The sequence below is a fragment of the Quercus robur genome, chromosome 6 (assembly GCF_932294415.1).
Source record: "Quercus robur chromosome 6, dhQueRobu3.1, whole genome shotgun sequence".
Classification (NCBI taxonomy): Eukaryota; Viridiplantae; Streptophyta; class Magnoliopsida; order Fagales; family Fagaceae; genus Quercus; species Quercus robur.
In genome coordinates, this window is record NC_065539.1 from 39,501,868 (window position 1) to 39,523,350 (window position 21,483).

At 33.3% G+C, this 21,483-nt stretch overlaps 1 protein-coding gene, 1 long non-coding RNA gene and 1 pseudogene across 2 annotated transcripts; 1 reads left to right on the top strand and 2 right to left on the bottom strand.

Annotated features, from left to right (window-relative positions):
* Window positions 1-1,323: 1,323 nt before the first annotated feature.
* On the bottom strand, window positions 1,324-1,988 carry LOC126690177 (protein YIP4b-like; annotated as a pseudogene).
* Window positions 1,989-2,162: 174 nt separating this feature from the next.
* On the top strand, window positions 2,163-4,683 carry LOC126688714 (uncharacterized). Its single transcript, XR_007644337.1, has 3 exons — window positions 2,163-2,448; window positions 3,385-3,451; window positions 4,357-4,683. It is a non-coding gene; the product is annotated as an uncharacterized LOC126688714 (long non-coding RNA).
* A 1,068-nt stretch (window positions 4,684-5,751) lies between these two features.
* LOC126688713 (cellulose synthase A catalytic subunit 4 [UDP-forming]-like) lies at window positions 5,752-18,457 on the bottom strand. Its single transcript, XM_050383496.1, has 8 exons — window positions 17,809-18,457; window positions 14,590-14,694; window positions 7,947-8,075; window positions 7,643-7,855; window positions 7,448-7,544; window positions 7,103-7,272; window positions 6,659-7,009; window positions 5,752-6,406 (listed from the first exon to the last, which is right to left on the bottom strand). The coding sequence occupies exons 1-8, from the start codon at window positions 18,412-18,414 to the stop codon at window positions 5,858-5,860; spliced, it is 2,220 nt and encodes a 739-aa protein (XP_050239453.1). The 5' UTR covers window positions 18,415-18,457; the 3' UTR covers window positions 5,752-5,857.
* Window positions 18,458-21,483: the final 3,026 nt, after the last annotated feature.

Below are 21,483 nucleotides of genomic sequence, written 5' to 3' on the forward strand. Positions count from 1 at the left end.
GCCAAAAAGGGGCTGGAGGGATCGACTCTTGAACCATGGTAACCGAAAGTAAAAGGAATAAGAAAAACATTAAGCTCCTCGGATGAGATCCAATGACCGGAGCCGCTCAGGCCGTGCCAAAGAGAAAGTCTTCTTGGACAAACTCAGTTCACTTCTATGCGACCGCCATGAATATCATGACTAATCACTATTCGGTGATCAAGACCTAGCCTTTTAGTCCACTCTCTACAAATTTATTGTTTGGACCTTTAACGTTTGAACCTAATACACCAATTTGGGATCGTTACAAATTGAGTCCTTACATATATATATATATATATATATATATATATAAATATAAAAAAAAAAATATATATATATATATATATTGACCTACCAAAACTTTTAGGGATTTAGGAATTAACCACGGAATACACATCTTCATTTTAGTGAGAGCACCAATATAAATATAAATAAATAAATAAAAATATATATATATATATATATATATATATTTTTTTTTACTTTTTCTTTATTTTGCACTTCTTTAATTTTTTTATGAGTTTCATGCTGAATTTGTATTCACCAAATTTGTGTGTCAGAGTTTGGGCTATTCTAAGAGGGTGTGCTGCTGCCTGCAAATGAAACAAAACGAATTAGTAGAGTTCTAATCAGACAGTGTCACCTGGCGCAGTGAGAGTATCGTGCAAAGGGGAAAAAACTGTACAAAGTATGTGCCAAATATAGGAAAGACAAGAGTGTGTGTGTGTTTTTTTTTTAGGATTTTTTTTAGGCGAAAAACACATTTTGGTCCCTACATTTTCAGCCGATTTCCGTTTTAGTCCCTAAATTTTTTTTTTACCGCTTTTAGTCCCTCTCCTGAAAAACGCTTCCATTTTAGTCCCTGCCGTTACATCAGAAACGGATATTGCAGACGTGGCAAACGGCAAAGTTAAATAATAATAAACTAATGTCCACATGGCCTAAATTAATAATAAAAAATATTTTTTAATGCCACATCAACATCTAAATTAAAAAAAAAATTAATTTATTAATTTTAACTAAATAAAAAAAATTAAAAACAGAATTAAAAACTAAAAATCTTATGAATTGAGATCTAAGTATGCCTTGAACAAGAACAACAAGAACACAAACCCAGATCCAAGAACACAAACCCAGAAATTATTTAAAAAAAAAAACTAACCAAAGCCAAAAATTCCGATCTCAAAGCCAACCCACAACCACCAAAATAAAACCCACAACAACCCAGGCCAAGAAAATCAACCCACAGCCACAAAGGCGAAAAGCAGCATTGAATAGCAAATAATACGCGATCTATCGGTAATTTTATGACTAAATTTATAGCATAATAAGAGTAGAGAAAGGAATGAAAACCTTTTTGACGGAGGCAGACCAAGAAAGAGCGAGGCCCAAGAAGACAATGAAGAAGAAAGGACCCCAAAGATCCCAATCACGCAAAGCCTTTCCAGGATCCTCTCTATAGGGATTCGGAAATACCACCAGCTTCAAATTGCTCACGATCCTCGACAGATCCTGCTTCACCGTCCCACACGGGCTCGGTGAGGGTGTTCGGGGCAGGTCCGAACCCGGTGGGAGCGACACCGCGCGAGGAGGAAGAGGGAGGGGGAGGCGGAGGAGGGGCGGTGGGGACAGATGGCACCTTGTGATTGGTCGGGGGAAGAGGAGGGAGGTTGGAGGAGATGAAGGGGGAGGGAGAAGGAGAAGGAGAGGATGAGATTGGGATGGAAGCGCGCGGCGGACTTGGAGGACGTGCCGGGAGGACGGTGGCGGAGCTGGATTGGACGCTGGCGTGGATTAGCTTCTCGATCTCGTCAATGTCCGATTGGGAAGATTGGTGGAGAGGTATGGTGTAACACCCCAACCTAATTGCCTAATTAATTTTATGAGTTTATATGCATGTCATTATTTTAATTACTTTTAAGTGCATGAAACTTTGATTTTGTTATATTATAGAACATATATGCCATTTTAATGTGTTAGATATAATTTTATAAAATTAAGGATATATATATGTGTGTGTGGGTAATGTGTTATTTATTCTTTGTAGATAAGTGTGAATGCAAAGTTTTTTTATATATATCTCACAAAGTTTTTATATATATATATATATATATATATATATATATATATTTATATGTGTGTGTGTGAATGCAAGAAAAATTGGAAAAGGTGTTTGTGATATTTGTTTCTCCCTAGCCATACACGTACCCAAGCCCCAAAAGTCTTCTTGCTTTTCTGATTTTCTTGGCTGCTTCTGAAGTCCAGCAGCTGCTTTTCTTCTTTCTCTATTTCCCCTTTCTTTGTTCTTCTTTCTTCTTCCTTCCTTACACGGCAACATCTCTCCCTTCCTTTCTCACCAAAAATTCTAGTTTCTTTGAAGAAGAAATTAGACAATTAACCCTAAGATTTTATCTTCAAACTGTGTGGGTAAGTAAGTTAAACCTCATCTGATTTTGTGTATTTGGATAGTAAAATTTGTTTGCTTATTTTCCCTCTTTGTTCTCTACTCTGTTTCTGGAAGTTGAATGGGTGATTCTGTTTTAGTTACTTGAAATATTGATGATATTGTGGTCTATTGAATGCTTATTAGGGTATTTTAATATGTATACTATAGGTATAAAAATATCCAAACGAAATTAAGACCTATTGCTATTTGTTGATGATTTTGTAAGAATATGTACTGAAGCTGACTCTGTGACAGATTTGATGTTCACTACAAGAAAATTCTGTATTAAATTGTATTTTGTGAGTTAGGATGCAAGGAGTACTTTTTATGAATTCTAAGACACAGATGATTGTTATAGAAGTGGTCTCACAGTATTTGGATGAACATAAAATTAGTGGTTTAATTTGAAAGTTGCAAGAAATTCTATCAGGACAGATTTGAGTTTACTGTCTTGTGTGATTTTTAGTAAATCATGGGTTAATGTTTTGACTCCGAAATTTTTATGGTTTATACTGGACATACAGGGGAGTAGTCCTGTAAAATTTCATGACAATTGGAGGTCTGTGGACAGCCCGTTTGTATTTTACAAATGGAGCATACGTGGCTGTAAGGAGCAGTGAACAATATATGCTACACCTAACTTTGTGGATTTAATTCTCAAGTTAGGGTGTATGCTTTGAACTATAATTTAATACGCTCATCCTTTGGTATGTTTGAAGCATATATAAATTTTATGGATTGGTTTTTCTATGGTTTGGCTGCAATATATGTTTGATGATTGTAATATATGTTTTGGGGAAACTTTATGTGATGGGAATTAGGATTTTCTAGAGTTTGAGAGTTAGGTTGTGATTGAGGTATAAGTTTATATATTAGGAAGAGTTGGTCCATAATAAGTTTTGGTTCTTTTCATTTAGGTGGCGAGAACGAGAACACGGGAACCTGAGCTCCTCGTGTAAAATCTCTCGCGCCATCTGTTTTCAGGTAAGGGACTTGTGACATGTGCTTTTGATAAGCATAAAAATTTATTTAGAAAAATATTATGTATTAAAGCTCTTAATTAGAGATATTACGTATATGCATGATTTAAGTAAAATACGTGTTCGTGAGTTATTCAATGTTACATACATAATAGTTTTAGCATATTGATGCTATGATATATATCACGAACATATTATTTAAAAATGAAGTGGATATGCTACTTTGTGAAACATTTATGTAAAAGCAAAGTTATCAGAAAAATGTAGTTTCGGGTTATTCCATTGTTATGTTCTGAACTCAGCCAGTAGGGGTTATAGTACTGGCATTTCCATGGAAATTCTGATTGGCCATTAAAAGTGGGACTGGCTCTGCTGTACCCGCCCTTGTTGGTAACAACCAACTTGTGGAGGATGTCAACCTACCCCCATGGTTGAAAGTATGTATTATGATATGATTCCGGAATTACCTGGCATTGTGGGGAATGTTGGATGCCCGGTACTCTATGCTGGAAGCCTCCCAAAGTAGTGACAGACTTACAATTGGATTAACTAATCTGTATTATAAATGAGGTATAAAGCTATTTAGAAATTATGTAAAAGGTATATTGAATGTGTTTTAAATCTGATGAGAAGTTATGATAAAGTATTTGATGATCCATTCAAAGATAAGATTACTGAACTTATATTTAAGTTCCTTGTTATGTCATTTTATTTATTATATGAAAGAAAAATGAAGCATTCTCATCTGAAAGTTCTTAAGTTACTTTTAAGAACAATATGAAAAGTATGAAGGCTATTTTATCAAATTTGGCATATCCATAAACTATTTGATTTACATGCATTCTTATTAAAGGCCCATAGAGTTTTAAAACCTTACTGGGCTTCGCAGCTCACCCTATTATATTTCAGTGCACAGGTTCTTCCTGGAAGCAGCGAGAGTATTAGAGGTGGCAAGGATTCTGTGTTTTCTCGTTTTGTTAGAATGTAGAGTTTTGTTGTATAGCAGTTAGCTCTTCTGTTGTATAGAAGGAATCAAGATGTACTTGATTTAAGCACAGATGTAATTCGGTACTGTAGTTTGTTTTGAACCCCAGTTGTATGTCTTTGGGGTTAGGTTTGTAATAAGAGTTTTGCTAAACGTTTAGCTATGTAAATTTTTACTTGAATACCTTAAGTTTCAGACAGGTGGTATTTGTTTCCAAGTTCGAAGGAAATGAAATGTCAGGGTTGCCATCATTTTTGTATATATTGGCTTTTATGCAAGACAATAAGCAGGAATTCAAGAAACAATTCTTGATATGTACCTTCAGTTTAGGTTGGTTCGTGTTAATATTGAGGTAAACTTGATATTAACATGCCGGTCATGCTCTAAACTCTGATATACAGGTTTGGGTCGTGACATATGGTGTCGCTGTGTGACATTTTGGATTTTTGGTTTTAGAGAATGGGATCTGAGGGAGTGAGGAATGGGTGAGGAATGGTTTGTGGCTGTGGGTTGATTTTCTTGGCCTAGGTTGTTGTGGGTTGGCTTTGAGATCGGAATTTCTGGCTTTGGTTAGTTTTTTTTTTTAAATAATTTTTGGGTTTGTGTTCTTGGATTTGGGTTTGTGTTCTTGTTGTTCTTGTTCAAGGCACACTTAGATCTCAATTCATAAGATTTTTAGTTTTTAATTCTGTTTTTAATTCTGTTTTTAATTTTTTTTATTTAGTTAAAATTAATAAATTAATTTTTTTAATTTAGATGCTGATTTGGCATTAAAAAATATTTTTTATTATTAATTTAGGCCACGTGGAAATTAGTTTATTATTATTTAACTTTGCCGTTTGCCACGTCTGCAATATCCGTTTCTGATGTAATGGCAAGGACTAAAATGGAAGCGTTTTTCAGGAGAGGGACTAAAAGCGGTAAAAAAAAAACTTAGGGACTAAAATGGAAATCGGCTGAAAATGTAGGGACCAAAATGTGTTTTTCGCCTTTTTTTTAAGAAAATTTTTAGATGCTACAAACACGTAGAAGATTTGAAATATCCATAATGAGTGAATCTTAGGAAAGTAATGTTATTTTCTAGAATGAAAATATTACTGTATTTAGTGTGAATCTCAAGTTAGGATTGAAATATTGTAATTAATGCTTAGCTTGTTAGAGGTGAAAATCAATTGGATTACTCGATAATTAGTTTTGGTAGGTGAAATCAGTTGCGCGTAGGGCAAGTTATTATGGATGATTCATGCATACACATTAAATATATATATATATATATAACACAACGAAGAATGTACCAATAAATATACATATATAAAATATTAGAAATAAAGAAGTTTTTTATTTATTGAATTTAGAATGTAAATATTTCTATAATTAGTAGCAAAAAACAAATTTGAAATGTGCACTAAATAAATTGTCTTACGCTTAGCAACAGAGAATGATACATCCCAGTAACAAGAAAATAGTTGAAAACATAGCAGATAATATAGTGACTGATGGTCGAACACGTCCCTTATCCTTCCTTATTATCATTGCCTCAATTATTGGGAAATTCATAACTAAGATATAGAATGAGATGAAAACTTGCACAAGCATCTGGTCCCAATTGCCCACAAAGATCACCCTGACAAGTCCACCAATGAAGGAAACCATGTTCAAGATGATTAGAGAAACCATAGGAACAAGAAACATATTTGATGTTTGAAAATCAAATTTGCCCATTTTGTATAGTTTCACTTGTTCAACATCCTCAACTTTGTTGGTAGGCAAGAAACTGGCTTCTCTCATTCCAATCCTCTTCATAATAGCATCTAAGCTTCCATATAAGCGAGATGTAATTGACTTCATCATCCATATCCTTTGTTCATTTCTCCATATTTGGAATGACCCTCCAGTTGAAAGAACCTCTTGTAAATGTTTGGAAATGGACGATAAAAATATGAACAAAAATATAACAAAGTAGGAGTTTGAAACCTGTCAAAAAGTAACGATGATTATTAGGAAATGGGAAATATATAATACTTTGAAAATTACAACGGGAAGGTGAAATTTGAATACTAGATGTCTCCATCGGAAACACCAGGAAGCACTAATTGAGCTACAAATCTACTTGCAAGATATGGAAAATGTTTTTTTTTTTTTTTTTTTTTTAATGAATATGGACAATGTTTATGTACTACTAAAAGCAATAAGAGTGCTTGAGGGAGATGTGTCTATCGTTCTTACCTTAGGGTACAATGGGATGTCGTTAAGTAAACATAGCTGAGGAATAGTGGCAAAACACCATAATGGCAAGGAATATAGTAGGGGGGAAAATGCACAATATCCGTAGCACATGCTCACAAAAATAGACATTCTTGGTGGTCCATATATAAGAGGGCAGAACTTTGAGAAACCGACTTCAGCCAATCCAGAGCACCATCTCATGCCTTGTATCAAGTAGTCGTTCAAATTGGTGGTGCCACTTCCCAAGAATTGTGGCCTCGATGGATCACAATAAACTGAAGTCCAACCTTTGCAATGTAAGGTGAACCCTGTCAAGTAATCTTCAACCACAGAATCATATAAGAAACCAACCTGCCAAGGAGAAGTCAAAATATTTTATATATGAGTCAATAATTGAAAAACTAATATAGGAAAAAAAAAAAAAGTCTCATGAGGTTTACTTGCCTCTTTGCCCCATTTAGTGTCCTTTTCATAGGTACAGGAGGCTAACAATCGAGTCTCTTCTAGCAATCTATGCTGGACATTAAGCGCATTAGACTTGTAGTTTCCGCGGAGGGATTTGATTAATTCATTGGATGAACCAAATGATTGTTTAAGTTCCTCTAGATCAATATCTGGAGAGTAAAAGTGAAATTACCATCAGTCTCTCATAAGCAATGACATGTTTTTATCAAGGCAAATGATATTTCAACAGCACAAAGGTTACTTCCATACTAACTTCTTTGTTGAAATATTCATACACCCCCTTTCTACAATTCAATAGCAATAGACCAAAAAAATCCAACAAACCTTGTATAGAACGTCCACATAATGACACCCTCTTGATATAAAAACCTGTACCAGACAAGATTGGTCCCTGGAGCCCATCTATCCCTTGCCATTGTACCTAAAGGGAATATAAAGCCAATTTTGAATTTTTGTTTTCTTTATGTAGTCTTAAAGGCTCGTGCATGCATATGTAAGCACTTAGTTTTTATTCCATACCGAAAATATCATTCTCAGCTGACTGTCATAGATGTCGCTCTTACTGATATTATGAAATCTCTGAGGGAATTGAACAAAAGCTAGCAAAGGCGAGATCTTCGAGTCAAGATGGAAACACATTGCTCGTCTAGCCGAAGTTGGGTCATTGCAATACATATCACAATCCAGCACTAGTATGTAAGGGGAATTGCTTATCATGCAAGAGACCCGTTGCTGCAATAATACTTGTCAACTTTTTGATGCATAAATGATATTTAGTTATCCCTTAATAAAATTATATAAAAGAGGGAAAGAATGCTCATACAAGGACATTGAGTGCTCCAGCCTTAAAATGGTGAGAATGAGGAGGCCTTTTCTCACGAGCAACATAAACAAGGAGAGGTATCTTAACTTGGTCTACTTGCACTTTATCATTGGAATTATCTTGTATCACCTGTCAACCTCGCAAACCTCAGATAATATGGTAGAAAGGATAGAAAGAGGCTGGAATATTTAAACATAGAAAAAGAGAGGAAGAAATTAAGAGGCTGAAATTTTTTGATGACTTTTCTAAAAATAGGATGGAACTGTGGAAAGATAAATAGCATCTTATAGTTAATTTCTTGAAAGACATTTTCCCCCTTTTTTCATTTAGTAAGTTATCTATATGGGATGGGTCTCGATCACATGACTTTAATTTTTAACTTATACCTCCAAGTTCCAATTATAAGTATGCCATTTGAGTCAAAAGTTTGTTGTCTTCTGATTTTTCACTTCTCCAAGTTAATATATGCCATACTAATTTGGGTTTTGGCTGGGACACCAGTCACACCACTATTACAGGCTTAAATTTCTCTCTATCTTGTTCAATATGATTTGGAGATAATAACAAGAACAAGAACAAGCAGTGAGTGATTCTATGAAATTTGGAATGCTGTGAGTGATTCTGTTGGGGCTAGTATGGGTCGATCCAAATATTGTGAGTCTAGATCTGGTTGAGACTTGAAATGTTGTGACTTGTGAACAATTCTATGAATGAAGGATGAGATTGGAATCAGTTGGGGCTGGTTTGTGTCTGTGAATTTGTTTTTGTGACATGACTAGGTTGATCAGAAAGAAGAATGGTTGAAATCTGAGAAGAACGGGAGAGAAAAAACTAAAAACTAAATGGGATAGTGATAGAGTATTGAGGCTGTTGTAGTTGTGTGTGGTAATAGATCATCTAGAGTAGCATTTTAGACCAAATTTGACTAAAAAGGCATTGAGCTTGATGTAAATTCTCTTAGGGAGCTTTTGATTAGCGGTAATGTATCCTTTAATATGATGCACATTATCATAATATGGACATTATAATATTTGGTTCACTTATTTTTTTTTAAAGATTAAAATAATATAAAATTACAAAATATATCACATCATCATAATCTCATTACCTTATTAAATGAGAGTAATTTTACATTAGAGTATTCACACCAAAGATGTGATAAATGCTAAAAAGTTAGTATTTTAGCAACAAAACCACCAAAAATCCCTCTACATCAATGGTGTTAAACTTCAAACTTTTTTAGTAAGTTGCTATATTATTTTATTAATTTCTTTCTTTCTCTCTCTCCCGTGGCTCTCTCTCTCAAGCCTCCTCTCTCATCTATCACACATCTCTCTCCTCTCTTCTCTTCTCTCCTTTCTCACTTATCCTCTGTCACACATAGCTCTCTCCCCCACCACACCATCTCACCCAAGCTTCTTCCTCTCCCTCTCACCATCTCAGCCAACTCTCACCCACAGCCTTTCCTTCTCACCATCTCAGCCAACTCTCACCCACAATGCCACCAATCAAAACCACCAAGAAACGACGCCGTCCCCACCAAAGATCGGCAATAACTTGAGGCTATGGTGAGATTGTGTGCAGTGGTTGGCGTTGGCGTGTAGTGGTTGTTGAGATCATTGGTGGTGTTCTAGGTTCGTGGGTTGTGGGTTATGGGTTCGTGGGTTGCAGGTTGTTGAGATCAGTGGGTTTGGGCTCCGATTTTGGCAAATGAAGCAACTTTGGCTCTAGCGAAGGGTATGGCGAAGGCTATGGCTATGGTGAGGATCATGGCCAAGGCGGTGGCAATTGAGAAAAATTTTTAAATACCACTGGGTTAGGGTGGGTTTGTTGGTTTGTGACTCCGTGGTGGTGGTGGGTTGAACTATTGTGGCAAGGGATTGTGGGTTGCTGGCAGTGGATGTGAATGATGGTGGCAGGGGGTAGTGGTGGGTTGAAATCGGGTTGCAATTGTGGCTGGGGATTGTGGTTGAAATCGAGTTAAGTTTGTAGCAAGGGATTAGGTAGTGGTTGGTTGTGGGTTTGTGGAGATGGTGAATGGTGGGTTGTGAGAGAGAGAGAGAGAGAGAGAGAGAGAATGACACAAAGGGTAGACATGGCAAAACGGGTCAGAATTTTCTGGCCCGACCCGATTCGAAAAATACTTGACCCGAACCCGATTTTTTTGACCCGAAACAAAAACGGGTTGACCCATGACTTGATCCAACCCACGACCCGACCCGAACCATTTTTTAAAAACTTTTTTTTTTGGGTAAAAAACCGAGTAAAATTAAAACAATATTGGTTTAATTGTTTATTGTGAGCTTTAAGGAAACAATTGATACATTTACATAACTGCATGCAAATTAATTGAAAGATAAATGCATGTAGTTGAGCATTCTGTAATGAGTAAAGATTTTTAGATATCAAATAGCAAAGTACATGCCAAGATAATCTGTAGAGTTAAAAATATAGATTTAAAATTGTAGACATATGTGAGAAACATTCACAAGTGTGAAAATAGTGAAGCCAAAGTATCAAATTAGCATAAATTATGAATGTTTAGACCTATTTTTTAACAATTTATGTCCAAAATAAACGGTTTTTTAGAATAAATTATGATATTTTCTAGAGTATGTGTTGCTTAACAATGATATAATATTCATTAAAAAAAAAAAAAAAAACCATGTATAAATAAGTAAGCAATCAAACTTTAATGTATATCTCGAATTGAAATAGAGTGTCAACCACAATTGATAATAGATTATAAAATTAATTTTCAAGATTGTAAATTTCTTATATGTTTTTATTCTTTATCAAATGAGTTATCCAATAAGTCATTTGTAATTTTGTTATGTTTTGGGATGTTGATATTGTGTAGAAATAAAACTTGTGTATTTGTTTTACTTATCTTTGTGTTATTTTGTTTTAGATAGCAATGTTAGGATTTGTATAATTTTAAAATTATTGAATAAGTATTAATAAGTTTAACTGAGTTCATTCTTGATATAAATTGTGAATTCAAAATAATACATTTTACATCAAGTAATTTGTTGCATAATTTTTCAAATGGTAAATACATGTTGTTTTCTTAAAAAAAAAAAAAAAAAAATCATGTGAAAAATACGGGTCAACCCGACCCAACCCGCATCCCGATTGACCTGAACCCGTTTTTAACCCGCTTAAAATGACTCGTGACCCGTTTGGCCCGTAACCCGATTGACCCGACCTGAATCCAACCCGACCCGCCCGTTTTGCCATGTCTAACAAAGGGTGAGAGCGAGAAATTAATAAAAAAATATTAATAGTTTTTAGCTTGATAGGAAAAATAGGACATTTGTGTTTTGATGAATTCGAAAGTGAGTTGTTAAAATTGATAAAGTAGTATTTTGAGTTGCTTAAGTTTTTTAATTGACAGAATTTCCCATGTTAATAATTTTATTTACAAAATAGCAATGGAATTATTTTAATATTTTGGACAAGAATTTGAATCTTAGATTAGCTTGTATTTTTAATTTCTCTCAGCCTAACTGAAAACCCAAAACTTTTCTCTCACTTTCTCTCAGCCTTTCCTAGAAACCAAACAGTCACCTAGCAACTTGCGATTCTCTACCTCTTCCTTGTCCGCTATCTGATAAAAAGACCAAAGCTCAAAGATTAGTCATAATGATTTGCCAAAGCCACCACAATAGCTTAATCAAGCTTGGGCGCTTCGGGTTCGAGTTTTGGAGGATTCTAGGTGATCACTTGGTCATAGTTCAAACCTGATTTTGGACGTTGATTATGCTCCTTCCTCTAATCAACTTGAGTTTCTCTTGCTCATTTTTATTTATTTATTTTATTTATCTTTTAGGTTTTACAGTACATTGTCGGCCAAATTTGGGAATTAAGCCCATTTTCCCAACTATATAGTTAGTAGGCACAGTCTCAGAAGTATATATTTTACTAACATTTCAAGTCTCAAAGACTCGATTTAGGCCTATAAATTGAGTCTCAAAGACTTGGTTTCCATGGTCTGATCATGTTTGATGTGACATTTTTTCCACGTGGTGTCTACTAGGAAATCGAGTCTCTAAGACTCAATTTATAAGCCAACCCTTTAAAAAACAACTATAATGTTTTAAGCACACCCTTTACACCTTCTCTTCCTCTCTCCCCACTCTTTGTTTTGTTCTTTCCTTTCTTTGTCTCGGTCCATCTCTCTCAGATCGACATGGATGGTGTGGGTTTGTGGGGATTAGCGTGGTGGAGGGTGTGGATTTGTGGAGATCAGCGTCTGTGGTGGACATCGGCGTTTGTGTTCGAGGTTAAGGTGTGGGTCACGGTGGTTGCTGGGTTGTGGAATCGATGAATCGATGGTTGGGTTATGGAAATCGGTGACTGGGTTGTGGGAATCGATGGTTGGGTTATGGGATGTGAGGGCTGGGTTGCGGAGTTAGTGATTGGGTTGTGGAGTCGGTGATTGGGTTGTCAGTATCGGTGACTGGGTTGTGGGAAACGGTGAGTGGGTTATGGGTTGTGTGGGTTTGGGTTTGGGTTTTGGTGGGTCATTAGGTGGCGGAGTTCGATCTGTTTAGGTTTGTGGGTATGGATTTGGCGGTGGTGGTGTTGTTGGATTTTAAGTGGTGGTGGTGGCTGTTGTGATGTGGGTGATTTTTTTTTTTCTTCTCTCTCTCTCTCTCTTCTTGGTTCATTATGTTGGGATTGTTGATCCTGTTGTGTTTTTGGGATTTCTTTAAAAAAAATTTGGGTATTTCTCGGAATGGCTTGTACATGAGAGACTTAGACAAAAATATTTTTTGGTTTATAAATCGAGTCTTAGAGACTCGATTTCCAGGTGGATGCCATATGGAAAAAACGCCACATCAGACGTGATCAGAACACTAAAATCGAGTCTTTTGAGACTCGATTTATAAGCCCTAAATCAAGTCTTTTAAACTCGAGATGTTAGTAAAAAATTTAGTTTTGTAACAGTGCCTACTAATTATAGTGTTTGGCAAACTGTGTTAATTTCCAATTTTGGCCGTGCATTGTCTATGTTTTGTTGTAGAGAAAAGTTGTGTATATATGCTATTTGTGTTGTGTTATTTGGTTATTTCAATTACGAACAGTGACTGGGTTGTAGATAGATGCATTCTGTTTGGATGGTGAGAAAGTGAAAAGAAATTTGTTATTTTTTATATGTATTTGACTTGTTTGGTTGGTGAGAAAGTGAGGGAAAGTGAAGTAAAATTTTGTTTAATTATTTTCTGGTTTTTATTAAAAAATACAATTGTAGTTAATTTTGATGGATATTTTAGAAAATCACTGTAAATAGCAATATTACATTCTTAGAACATTACTGGAATGAAACTAATTAACCAAACATTGTGATATTATTTTCATATAGTGAGAATACATGAATTTAACATTACGAGAATGTTAAATTACAATCATGTGAACCAAACACAACTTTAAATGTAGTCATTTTTTCCACCTTTACTATAAGAGTAATACTACAATCACAAACTATTTTACAATATTTTTACAAAATGTTAATATGGCCAACTTCTTATTTGGTTTTTATTTAGACCCACTATTAATATCATTTTTTTTTATCAATAATCACCCACCATATTAATAGTTTATAAAAAAATTTGTAAAATAGTTTATATCTATGATATTTTTTTTTGGTTAAATATATCTATAGAATTATTCTTACTGCAATGACTCCCTAGACATACAAACCAATATTTTATAATTTCTGTTCAACTCCTCAAGGAACAAAAACAATAAAACCAGAAGTTGATAAAGTGTGAAAACCAAAATCCGCTACACACCTACACCAGACAATCCTCCACTAATCAGGACTCAAAACTGATAAAAACAAAAGATAAAGATGTCATTGGAACAATCAAATTCAAAATCCAAAACCCAAGTTTGACTTCCGCCAATGCGATAGAGACGCACATGCTGGAATGGAAAAAAAGATAAGGAAGTCATTGGAGAGCTAATATAGCACGCAAGCAGCAATTCAAGCCACGTATGTGTCAACATAGTCAGGAGCAGAAAAAAGAATAGTACACATCCACGCAAATTATATTACACAATTTTATATACATACGTAACAGTAAGTGAAATTTGAAATCACAATTTGCAAATTAAAAAATTTGAGATGCTTTTTAGGATGTATGTAAAATTGTGTTAAATAATTTATGTGCAATAAATTTAACCAAAAAAGAAAGTTTGCTAAAGTACAAAATCTATTGATTACCTACCGCACTCTTTTTTTTTTTTTTTTTGGTTAATACCTACCGCACTCTTTAATATTCGCCCACTTTCTTCCTGTTAAATACAAAATCTATTTTATTCAAAAAGCCCCCTGCTAAAGTACAAGACAGTAAAGGCACAATCTTTGAAGATTTGATTAATGTATATGAAGAATTCCTTTATTTTTTGTCTTTTGTCTATTTTAATTTGATGAATGTATTTGGAGATGCTTAACCCTACACTAAACGTTAAAATTACTATACTTTTTTCTACTACTTCTTTTTGAGTAAACGGATTACTTGTCTTAATTAACAAATTTGAAATGAACCAAATAAATTAATCTAGATCGGACTATCATCCTAGTTAAAGTTGGACTAATTTTAAAACTAAAACATATGCATTATAAAAATAGTACCTCAATAACAGAAGGGTGATCTTGAGCAGTGATCCTACTATTGTCACCAAGTCTTCCTCTCTCTTTTACTTCAGTTATAGATTTCTTGAACATCTCGTATCTTTCCTGTACCAAATATCACCCATCTGTTTATGTGGCAGCTAAAACATAATATTTTCTTGCAAAAAGCAAACGTCTAAAACGTGCCTCAAACAATTAACACTAAATAATGATTGTTTTACACCAGGGGTAGACCTAGGATTTTAAACTAGGGGAGCAGAAATATAAGAAGAAAAAAAAAATCTAAATAGGTATCCATATATTACTAACAAACTATCAATCAAGATCAATACACAAAATCATTGTTTCTTAATACATTAAAATACAATCATTTACTAATAAAGACAAAAAAAAAAAAATACAAAATAATATTATTTCTTAAAAGAATCAACTGTTGCAAAAAATAAATAAATAAATAAATAAATTTATTTTCACAAACCAAAACTTACTTTTGCTACTTTTAGCATTTGAAATGTCTTGTATAGTAGTTTTTTGGTATTTGGTGTTCTAAATACTAAATATTTACCATTTAGAACATTTAATGCCAGTATTCTAATACTGGATTGATTGAGATTTTTTATTTTTTATTTTAAAATTTTGTTTTTGTTAAGTTTTTGAGTTGAGTAGTTGCTAGTTGAGTTATGCTAATTAAAAGAGAATGAATCTAAATTTTTGGAAGAGTGAGACACAGCTCTAAAAAATATATATATATATATATATTATCATTAAAAAAAAATTCTTCTTTTTTTTTTTCTTTGGGCTAGGGGGGGGGGGGGGGGGGCTACTTTTTTTTTCCTTTTTTTTTTTTGGCCTGGGGCCTGGGCCCCCTTGGCACCCCTATGAGTCCGTCCCCTTTTTACACTATAGTTGATACACATTAGTTTACACCAGAGACGGCTCAGACTTTAAACTTAAGGGGGGGCAGGGGAGGGGAGTATACGCTAAAAAAATTCTTGATTTGTAATTAAATGAGACTATCTTAAAAAAATTAATGTTTCCAATATTTCTTTTCATTATATATTTAAATAATTTTCAAATGTTTCATCAATTTCTAACCTTATAGCCTAACGAGTTAGAATTAAAAACAACATGTAAACAAAAACATGATAAGAAAAACCTTATATATAGATGTATAGAAAAATTCCTAGGCTACTAAAAAAAACTTACAATCTCATGTATTAAACGATGACACATAATTTTTTTTTTTTTTTTTTTTAGAAAGTGATGACACATCAATTCATCATATATATTTACTAAAATTTGTAGCTCACTCTAAATATATAGAGGATGAAACTTAGATATAGTTTTTCTCACCAATTTACAATTTTACAATAATAATATCAATGGCTACACACACTACTTAGGGATATTAATGTATATAGCCTATAGAGTTTTATAGGGTCCGGTTAATGTATGCCCTGAGACCATACATTAATTATCCATTTTAGGAAACTTCTTATAAGAAATTAAAAAAAAAAATGTTAAAAAAGTTAGTCAATTTTTTAACTTTCTTTTAAAAAATTTCCTAAAATGATTTACTACAATACGCTTAAGAGCATATGTGTGTGTGTATACATATACAATCATTTACTAACAAAGACAAAAAAAAAAAAAAAAAAATACATAATAATATTGTCTCTTAAAAGCATCAACTGTTGCAAAAAAAAAATTTATTTTCACAAACCAAAACTTATTTTTACTACTTTAATATAGCATTTGAAATGTCTCGTACAGTAGTTTTTTGGTATTTGGTGTTCTAAATATTTACCATTTAAAACACTTAATGCTAGTATTCTAACATTGGATTGACTGAAAATTTTTATTTTTTATTTTAAAATTTGTTTTTGTTAAGTTTTTTAGTTGAGTAGTTGCTAGTTGAGTTAGGCTAATTAAAAGAGAATGAATCTAAATTTTTGGAAGAGTGAGACACAACTCTAGAAAAAAAAATATTATTATTAAAAAAAATTTCTTCTTTTTTTTTTTTTGGGCTTGGGGGGGCCCAATTTTTTTTCCTTTGTTTTGGGCCTGGGACCTGGGCCCCCTTGGCCCCCTATGGGTCCGTCCTTGTTTTACACTAGTTGATGCACGTTAGTTTACACCACCAAAGATGGCCCAGACTTTAAACTTAAAAGGGGGGGGGGGGGGAAGCATATGCTAAAAAAATTCTTGATTTGTAATTAAATAAGACTATCTTATAAAAATTAATGTTTCCAATATTTCCTTTCATTATATATTTAAATAATTTTCAAATGTTTCATCAATTTCAAACCTTATAGCCTATTGAGTTAGAATTAAAAAGAACATGTAAACAAAAACAAGATAAGAAAAACCTTATATATAGATGTATAGAAAAATTCTTAGGCTACTAAAATAACTTACAACCTCATATATTAAACGATGACACATAATTTTTTGTTTTTTTTTTTTTTTTTTGAGAAAGTGATGACACATTAATTCATCATATTTATTTACTAAAATTTGTAGCTCACTCTAAATATATAGAGGATGAAACTTAGATATAGCTTTTCTCACCAATTTACAATTTTACAGTAATAATATCAATGGCTACACACACTACTTAGGGATATTAATGTATATAGCCTATAGAATTTTATAGGGTCCGGTTAATGTATGCCCTGAGGCCATACATTAATTATCTGTTTTAGGAAACTTCTTATAAGAAATTAAAAAAACTGTTAAAAAAATTAGTCATTTTTTCACTTTCTTATAAAAAATTTCCTAAAATGATTTACTAATATACACCTAAGGGCATACATGTGTGTATAATAATAATAATAATAATAATAATTTATTTCCACAGCTATTCAATTTTAACATATTAACACTATTTCATCTCTCTCAAATAAAAAATCAGAGCAAAGTGAGCGACTATGTCTAGTAAATTTCTTTGAGCTACCTCCTCATTCCTCAAGACCAACACGGAATGGAACGCCAAAGGGGGACCATTGCCTCAAGTCAAATATTCATATTTTTTTTAATAATATTTACATTTAACAGTTAAAACTTGTTTCTCAAAAAAAAAAAAAAAAAAACACTTAAAACTTAAAACTGAGTGGGTGCGATAGTGGATATTAGCTGGTGTACAATAATCATTGCTCAACATTTAATTTAGAAATCCAAAATCAGAACTTTAATAAACTAAAAAACGCACACACTAACCTGAGTCTTCTTTCTCTCTGTGATAAACTCAGAACTCCCAAACCCTTCATCATCATCATCGTTTGAAGCCGAGAAATAAGCCTCCGGGCACCTTGTCTTGATTCTGTACCTCCTACAAAAAGGAAGCCACCACTTTGCAAACCGCCAAGCCTCCTTCAAACCATGCAAAGTTACAGGAGACCCCCCATCATCTGAAACATACACGTGAAGCTTCCCTTGTGGATAATCCAGCGCCATGGCCGATAACACAGTGTTCATCACCTTCAAAGTTGGCTCCTTATTTGGATCCACGGTGAATATAAACACGTCAATCGCCGGGAGCTTATCATCCTCTGGCAATCTTTCTGGAAAGACTGTTCGAGAAACGGGACGCCAGCGATAGGCTTGGCCGATGAGCCATATGAAAGAGAGGACGAGCTCAGCAACGAACACAAGAAGCCATGGTAGAATTGGTGTGGCACTGATCTTGGGGTGTTGGAAGAGAAAGGAGGCTCTGTAGTAAATCAAAAGAGCTAAAGCTATGGAGTGGATAAAAGTATGTGATCTGTTGATGAATATGGATAGAGGGTTGACATGGCAGATGTGGAGAGGAAGAGAGCCTTCCATTTCTTCCCAACTTTATTCGGGCAATTTGTTTTTTCGAGCCCTGCTAGCTTGTGCTATATATTGCTACTATTTTTTTTTTTTTTTTTTTTTTTTTTTTAAAAAAAAAAAAAAGGTATATGAGCTCATGGTCATGGCCCACGAGAACCAAAAATCTGAATATGGGTACCAAAAGCGAACTGCAGGTTGACTCGGTTCAGTGGCTGCTCTACTTGCGTGTCAACATTACACTACTTGTGGAAAAAAAGTTTATACTCGTTGAAATGAAAAAAAAAAAAAAAAAAAAAAAAAAAAAAACACCCGCACACTATTATTTTTAAGAGTAATGCTTAGGACATGTCCAGTTTTGCAATTTTTATCACAACTCGTCATATGATAAATTGTAAAGAGTAAAGGTCAAATGGTGGGTCTAATACCTCCGATACTCACAAATCGTCATGTGACAAAATATAACAAAAATTATAAAATTTTACGTGTTTCTAGCATTACTCTATTCTTAAATCAATTAATATGTTTTGTCATCCTTTAATTTTTTTTTTTTGAAAAATATCTTTAAAAAAAAAATTATAAACCCTAACTTGAGAAGAAAATTTTTTTAGTGAAACAAAAATAATTTGAGTAAATTGGTTTGGGGGATCCTCAAGTCATCAAGTTGCGTTTTGCTTTTGTCGCATCAAATTACATTTAGTCCTTCTTTCAGGCTCACGGACATAGTAGTCAAATTGGACCAATCTACTTCTCTCCTAGCTGTCTATCAAGGCCTTCTTCGGAGAAAAACCCCTTCAAATTTTTCCTATATTTTTTTTATATGAATTTTAAAAATTTAATTGCTGGATTGTATTTTATATTCTCTATGCTTATAAAATTTTAGAAAAATCAAAGATCAATAAATATATCATCAATGATATGTTTAAATTTCACATTTTTGTAGTAAAAAATTATGCACAAAAAAAATATTATTGGTTGAATAGTAAATAACATTCGATTTAAATAAAATTTAACATGCACATAAAGAACATATAGGCCAACGTTTAGATTTTCAAAATTCATATTCAATAAAAAGATAATATGACAAGTTTAATGAGTTTCTCTCCAAACTTGTCTGCCCTTGGCGCAACCAAATTTGACTTTTTCTTTTTATTTATGTATTATTTTTAAGTCCAAACATTTTACATTGATTTTTTTTTTTTAATTCCAGGGCTAGCTATTTCCTTTCTATTTTATTTTGAACTTGTTTTAAGTATATAAGTTATTGAAAGTAGCATGCTAAGAGCATTTGCATCTGTCCATCTAAAATTCCCAGTTTATTTTAGCCTAAAAATCTTATTTTATTCTATTTTTTTATTTTTTTTTATTTTACACAAACAATAAGAAAAAACACCCACACTTGTAATCCTTAACCTTCTTTAAAAAAAAATAAAAAATCAAATTGTTGTAAAAGAAGTCTTGTACAGAACGTCGTGTTGACTTGCACAAGTAATTAGTGTTATGTAGTCTTGAGAAAGACTACAACACTTTTCTCATGCGTGCCACCCAAGTTGGCCAAAAAGAGTTTGGCTTCAATACATCAGTACATGTGGTAAGTGTGAATGACTACTTGAGAAAATCAAATATATTATCTGATCATATTCATATATCTCTCGTACAAGAGATGCATGAATAAGAGATATATGAATATGATCAAATAATATATAGCCGCATTTTTTAAACACTGTATAGGTCCTCCTTCAAAAAAAAAAAAAATTTATATATATATATATATATATATATATGTATTCAGCAGGATCTATAGCCTCACTTCTATAATGCAGCTATAGGATAACTATAGCCGCGTTTTTTTAACGTGGCTATAAGTCCTCTTTTAATATATAAATATATATATTATTCGGTTGGACCTATAGCCACATTTTTTGAACGCGGCAATAGATTCTATCCAAAAAAATGCAGCTAAAAACACTTAAAAACACAGCTATATAGTTAACCTATAGTTGCATTTTAAAAACGCAGTTGTCTGCTAAGTTTATAACCACGTTTAAAATCCCGACTATAGGTTAGTTATAGGGTGTGTTTGGATAGAACTTATTTTGCTGAAACTGAAAACTGAAAATACTGTAGCAAAATAATTTTTAAATGTGTGAATAGTACCGTGGGACCCATTTTTAATGAAAAAGTTGCTGAAAAGTGTAATTTGTGGGTCCGTGAACAGTGTATATATACACTGTTCACAGTCAAAAGTTGCGGCTACTGTTCATAATAGTGATGAACAGTAGCGTTTTAGCGTTAAAAAAAAAAAAAAAAAAAAAAAAAAAAAAGCTGAAACTGAAACGTAAACGTAGCAACTTTCAGTGGATCCAAACACACACATAGTTTCGTTTTTTGTAAACGCGGCTATAGTCGGTGTTTTTTTTTTTTTTCTTTTTTTTTTTTTTTTATATATAAAAAAAATAAGGTATATGAGCTCATGGTCATGGCCCACGAGAACCAAAAATCTGAATATGGATACCAAAAGCGAACTACAGGTTGACCCGGTTCAGTGGCTGCTCTACTTGCGTGTCAACATTACACTACTTGTGGAAAAAAAGTTTATACTCGTTGAAAAGAAAAAAGAAAAAAAAAACACCCTCACACTATTATTTTTAAGAGTAATGCTAAGGACATGTACAGTTTTGCAATTTTTATCACAATTCGTCGTGTGATAAATTGTAAAGAGTGAAGGTTAAATGATGGGTCTAATACCTCCATCACTCACAAATCGTTATGTGGCGAATTATAACAAAAATTATAAAACTTTACGTGTCTCTAGCATTACTCTATTTTTAAATCAATTAATATGTTTTGTTATCCTTTATTTGTTTTTTTTGAAAAATATCTTTAAAAAAAAATTATAAACCCTAACTTGAGAAGAAAATTTTTTTAGTGAAACAAAAATAATTTGAGTAAATTGGTTTGGGGGATCCTCAAGTCATCAAGTTGCGTTTTGCTTTTGTCGCATCAAATTACATTTAGTCCTTCTTTCAGGCTCACGGACATAGTAGTCAAATTGGACCAATCTACTTCTCTCCTAGCTGTCTA